This window comes from Magnolia sinica, chromosome 1 (genome assembly GCF_029962835.1).
Source record: "Magnolia sinica isolate HGM2019 chromosome 1, MsV1, whole genome shotgun sequence".
Taxonomy (NCBI): Eukaryota; Viridiplantae; Streptophyta; class Magnoliopsida; order Magnoliales; family Magnoliaceae; genus Magnolia; species Magnolia sinica.
Window position 1 is genome coordinate 130,268,158 of NC_080573.1, and position 6,451 is coordinate 130,274,608.

Genomic DNA, 6,451 nt, shown 5'->3' on the forward strand with positions numbered 1-6,451 from the left:
AGAGTAGATATCCTTAACCTTAAGTTGCAGGATCATATTTAATTGAGTTTCGATTCAATTGTTCATACTAACCCGGTCACGTCCTACTAATTATTTATTCTAATTTAATTTGCTTTCATTTATTTTTCTAGTTGATTGATATTTTGTCGATTGTAATGGATTATACAGTTTATATCAATAAAGTTAACATTTATTCAAACTTATTTCATTTATTTGTACATTTTTGTTTATTTAAAAACTAGTGAAAGAAAAAGTTCTTAAAACCGTAGGCTCACATCTATTGTCACAAGGCAAAACGAATTCATTCGGGAGGGCTATCATTTCACAAATTGCCTGTACGAAGTACAAATAGGTGGTCAAGAGAATAAATGGATCTGGATTCACTTTCCGGTTTGTCCATCTTGACACGGAGGACACCAACAATTCAATCATAATCTTTGAGTGAGGCAGACTATAGTACATCCATGCATCTTACTCTCACACGAACAACTAATTCAGGCTCTCATTTACCCACGTGGTCTAGTTTAATTGAAATTGGCAACAACAGGGCCCACTTGATGAATGGCCTATGTATCACAAACACGTATCAGTATAGTAGGATTTGAATCTTATTCCTGCTAGTAATCTTTAGCTGACTCGAAATCCTTGAGCACTTCCTATAGATGCTTTCAGTCCTTCCTTGACTATGGGTGGGCCTGATTGTTAGTGCCATGGACCCACCAGACCCAGCCCAACCAGTTTTAAATCCGAGCCTAAACCAACCCAGGACCCATCCGTTGCCAGTCCTAGCTTAACGGCCTCCTTGATAGATTCAAGAGGGTTCTCTCTCCAAGGGAGCACATTTATGTTGGATTCCCTACATTCATCAGGTGTGGGCCACCTGGGCAATGGCCTGACTAAAAAAGTTCACTCTTCTGCTTACTTACCAGGTAGGCCACACTTGCGTGACAAAATGGTGGATCAGTAAAACATGACCAATGGTCGAGCCCAAGAAGTGGACCCTCTTGATTTCTGGACAGTATGAAAGATGGTCAAGGTGGATCGACTGATGATTTTGCAAGGTCCAATGTAAGTGCGCCACATAGCGCATATGCTTCAGAGAACATCCAGCTGCTATGTTACAAGCTTGGAGAATAATCTACAAATTGTAGATAAGAGGCTTTTACAAGATGTGTAGAGACATAAATAAGTGAAGACTGCTGGAGCCTTGTAGAGTTTGTATAGACTGCCCCTAAATGCTGTAGAGTTCTCTAAATTTTAGGGCGATTGTGGTACCGCTAATTATTAAACCAACTTTTTGAAAATTAAAATAATAATAATAATAATTTTGGGATGGCTAGGAAGTCAATCAAGTGAAGCCCAAATGGATTCTTGGGAAACTTCCAAGCTCGTTTCTGAGTGGAAGATGGATAAGTCTGTCAAACTAATGGGCCCTACCTTGGAACACCCATAGATGAAAATTTACGGACCTGTTTGGTTGCCGCTTAGGCCCTATTTAGATACCACTAAATAAGTTACTTTTTAATTTTTGTTAAGGGAGCACCCGTTGATAGGTTACTTAAGATAAGTTACTTCTGCCTTAAGAAGCTTATCTTGGTTTCTACTTATAAAATTGAAGTGATTGAATAACTTAAGTAAAAAAGTTACTTATAATTGATCTGAAACTTAATCGTCTCAGATAAGTTACTCATCTACTGCTGCAAGTAGAAAAAGTAACTTCTTTAGTACTTGAAGTTACTTTTTTCAGTTAAAGTTAATTTGGTAAGCATTATAAAAGTACCTTGCATGCCAAAAGCTACTTTATGTCTGTGTTCTTTTTTCTTTTTTTTTTTAACTTTTTAATCAATTATTTTTCTACTTCTCTCTCCACCGGTCCATGTCAAAGGAGAGCCGGAGGCTCTCTAATGGTCCACATCAAAGGAGGTCCCACATGGACTGTACACATCGAAGGTGGGGCTCACAAGATGGATAGTCCACATCAGAGGTGGGCCCCACATGATGGATAACCCATATTAATATGGGCCCATATAATGAATGTTCCACATCAAAGGTCGGCCCATGATGATAAATAGCCCACATCCAAAGTGGGCTGGTATGATAGACAACACGCTTCAAAGTGGGGCCAACACGATGTACGATCCACATCAAAGGTGGGCTAGTACAGATGGAGGTAGATTGTATAAGAGCTCCCAAACGTCATATGGGGTTGGTTGATCTACAAGGTGGGGGCCCACCTGATGCACGGCTCTGATTTCCCACTGGGTGCCCAATTGTCATGTCTGGCCACACGTAGGATTACTTGTGGAATCAGCAGAACTCTATGTTACACTATTATTGCATTAATGAAAGGATTACACGCTGGCCGTCTGCAACCCCTCTTTTGTGCAGCTGCCTGAAACACTCTAGCTCCATGTGACCCACTTTGTACGTGTAAATCCACTCCTCCCAACAGGTGAGAATCATTATCTTAACGGTACATACAATATATCAGCACAATTTTTTTAAAAAAAACCCAGATGGGCCACACCAATGGGAACAATGTAAAATTGCTCCTAAAATCACTTACCTCATGCAGCATGGCCCACCGGAGTCTTGGATCAGTCTGATTTTTGTATATTCACTTCATCAAGGTGAGTTTCACCTGATCAACGGTTTGATGAAAAATACATACCATGGTAGCCCCACACATAACCCATGGTTGGCATCCCATCCCAATCGCTCCCTTCAGCAGAGTTTTAGATCTTTCTGTTTTTCTTTCCCCCTAGACCCTACAATCGATGATAGAACCTGATGGACGGGGTGGATTTTACATATACAACTGGTAGGCCCCACAGAGCTTAGGTGTTTTGTTGAAGATTCCTGTCCATTGGGTCAACGTATGGCTAGCATTGTTAATCAAAATAACTAGTACCTACTCTCTTCCTTCTATGAAAAGACCCTAACGACTCTTTGAGGTTATTGATCAACGGTCATATTCACCGTTGGTGCTCGCCGGACTACCCAAGATCGTACCTTGCGGATCCTCCATAGCACACATCCTCAATCATCACAACCATTCATTGGATTGGCCCCATACAGCAAAAAAGCTATGAACAGTCGGTTGGGCCCCTCCACTCCTGCTAACTGTTCAAATTTTTGCACTCATCAAGCAATGTCCAGTGCAGCTTTTGCACCATAGGCCACCAAGATCAACGGTTCAGATAACTTAGGTTAGGCAGGCGCCATGTATGCTTAGACTAGAGTTCCTACTGACCACAATGTCAGGCAGTCCTGCGGACCACCAATCTGTTATTCCATGGCTAGGAATAGTCTTCAAATGTGGCGGCCTTGGCCTGATAACAAAGTAAACGCAAAACACAAATGCAAGTCAACCTACAACAAAATCCTCCCTAGTTTCTTTCCAAAACACAATTCCCACAGCTTTCCCAGCATTTGATCTGTTTACAGCTAAAATGACTATTGACATTGTAAGTCCTGTCATCAACATGATCTATAGCTTAAGCAATTTCGCTACCTGTCGTGTCCAATACATCGTTGGATTAGAAGATGATGCGAATTCATTAAGGAATGCAATGGATGAACTAAGAAGTGTTAGGGAAGATGTCAAGAGAAGAGTCGATATAGCCGAGAGACGGCTATTGACACGCACTAATCAAGTGCAAGGATGGCTACAGCGAGTGGATGCCATTGAACATGAAGTGGATGAGGTTGACGAAGGCCTAGTTCAGAGGAGGCGATGCATTGGAGATTGGTGTCCGGATTGCTGGTCGAGATACAAGCTCGGCAAGAAAGTGGTAAAGCTGCTAGCGGGCGTAGCTGAATTGAAGAGCAGAGGAGTTTTCGATGAGGTGGCCGAGAGATCACTTCCCAACCCCGTCAATGAGGTGCCTAGCACGTCGCCTGTGGGCACCAGCATGATGTTAGAGAAGCTTCGCAGGTTTGTTAGAGAAGATGGAGTGGGAATTGTTGGTGTGTATGGGATGGGGGGCGTTGGGAAGACAACCCTCTTGAAGAAGATCAATAACAAGTTTCTCGAACGGACCCATGACTTTGATGTGGTGATTTGGGTCGTGGTGTCGAAAGATTTAAATGTCGGGAAGATTCAAAAGGCTCTCGGGGGTCGGTTGGGCTTGTCTTGGGAAGGAAGCGAAAGCCAAGAAGAACGAGCTGTGAGTATATTTGCGGCGTTGAACAAAACAAAATTCATGCTTTTGTTGGATGATGTTTGGGGGAGATTGGATCTTGATGTGGTGGGAATCCCTTTCCCCAACAGCCACAACAAGTGCAAGATAGTATTCACAACTCGGTCGATGGACGTATGCAGTGACATGGATGCTCAGAGAAAGCTCAAAGTGGAATTTTTAGAAGAGAAGGAAGCGTGGAAACTCTTTCAAGCCAAGGTGGGTAAAGAGATGGATTTGGATTCTCAATCCATACGGCCTCTTGCCGAGACCACTGTAAAAAAATGCGGAGGATTACCACTTGCGCTCATCACGATCGGGAGGGCTATGGCGAATAAGAAATCCATCGAGGAGTGGAAAGACGCAATAAGATCACTAAACAATTCGGCATCAGAGCTCCGAGGTATGGAAGATGTATTTTCTCTCTTGAAATTCAGCTACGATAGCTTAACAGATGATACAGTTCGGTCTTGTTTCTTGTATTGTGCTTTGTTCCCTGAAGACTACTCTATAGAGAAAGAGCAGCTCATAGAGTATTGGATCGGGGAAGGATTCTTGGATGGATTCCGCAACATTAGCGAAGTTCATAACAAGGGGCATGCTATAATTGGAAGCCTAAAGGTCGCATGCCTGTTGGAGAGCGGCGATGAAGAAACACAGGTAAAAATGCATGATGTTATCCGTGGCCTGGCCATATGGATAGCATGCCAGTCTGGGAAGACAAAGAAGTTTATAGTACAAGCGAGCGTGGGATTGACCGAACATGGAGTAGAGAGGTGGACGGAGGTAGAGAGGATATCGTTAATGGACAATGAAATCAATGCGCTAGTGGAAGGACCCAATTGCCCGAATCTGCTAACCATGATGCTCCAATGGAATAACAGCTTGAACAAAATCTCCAATAGCTTCTTCCACTTGATGCCTGCCCTCAAGAGTCTTGGATCTGTCATTTACCAGTCTCAAAGAGCTTCCCGGGAGCATTGGTGGATTGGTCAAGCTGCGTTATCTCAATCTGTCAAGGACAAAAATAACAGCATTGCCGAAAGAGTTGGGAAGTCTGGGGAAGCTAAGGCATTTGGATGTGCAGCGTACTCGCGCTCTCAGAACAGTTCCGTATGAGGTGATATCCAACCTTTCCGGACTTCAGGTGTTGAATCTGTATTACAGCTTCGGGGATTGGGACGTCGAAGGTGTTGGGGATGGGAGTGGGGTGAGCTTTACAGACTTGGAATGCTTGCAGCACTTGACAACTCTTGGGATCACCATAACCAAAGCAATCGCCCTGTTTCGGTACTGCTTTGGCAATTTACCGAAACGCACTGCGTATCTATACATCAAGGAGTGCGAAGGTCTTACTTACTTCGAGCTATCGTTGAATCACAGGAAGCTCCGAAGACTTAGCATCAATAACTGTTATGATTTGGAGGAGCTGACGGTCCGTTCAGAGGGAGGAGAGGACTGGCTTCCGAGCCTGGAAGTCCTTTCCTTGTACGGCCTTCCGAATATAACGACCATCTGGGGGAGGACAGTTACTCATGAATGCCTTCAATACCTCCGTTGTATAGACATCTGGTATTGTGATAAGTTGAAGAACATTACATGGATTTTGCAGCTTCAATGCCTCGAAGTGATTTACTTGTTCTATTGCAAGGGAATGGAAGAACTTGTAAGTGGAGACGTGGTAGTTGAAGTGCCTTTCGCATTACCCAGGCTTAGAACAATATCTATCCGAGACTTACCAGAGCTAAGGCGTATTTATACGCAGCCTCTCGTCTTTCCTTCCTTAGAGGGAATGGCGATCGCAGAATGCCCGAAGCTGAAGAAGCTCCCACTTGGGTCCTGCAGTGCCAAGACTCTGCGGACGATTTATGGCAACAAGGAATGGTGGGATGGATTAGAGTGGGAAGACGACAGCATCAAGTCTGCTTTTCTTCCATATTTCACAGCAATCTAGTGGAGTGATGTGCAATACCTTTTGTAGCATCCCTCTCTCTTGAGTGAATTTGTAACTTGAAGAAGACTATGTTCAGAAGATGGATGACAATCAAACTCCAGCCAGTTCTGAGAGGGTCAGTAAGCTCTTTCCTCTGTTAATTTTCATCTCTGTTGCTGATAATCTAGATTCAGTCTTCTTCTCTTTCCCTATGAATGTTTAAACTTGGTGAATTTGTAACTTGAAAGACTAACATTCGAACAACATTCAAACTGACTGCTCGGAGATGGTCCGTGAGCTCCTTCCGCTGTTGTTTTCATCTGTCATTGAGGATCTA

At 43.4% G+C, this 6,451-nt stretch overlaps 1 protein-coding gene across 1 annotated transcript; it reads left to right on the top strand.

Annotated features, from left to right (window-relative positions):
• The first annotated feature begins 3,404 nt into the window (after positions 1 to 3,404).
• On the top strand, positions 3,405 to 6,211 carry LOC131217012 (disease resistance protein RPS2). The gene is given in 2 exon segments (XM_058211697.1): positions 3,405 to 5,111; positions 5,113 to 6,211. Coding segments are annotated over 2 exon segments (2,682 nt in total). The 5' UTR covers positions 3,405 to 3,452; the 3' UTR covers positions 6,136 to 6,211.
• The last annotated feature ends 240 nt before the right edge of the window (positions 6,212 to 6,451 follow it).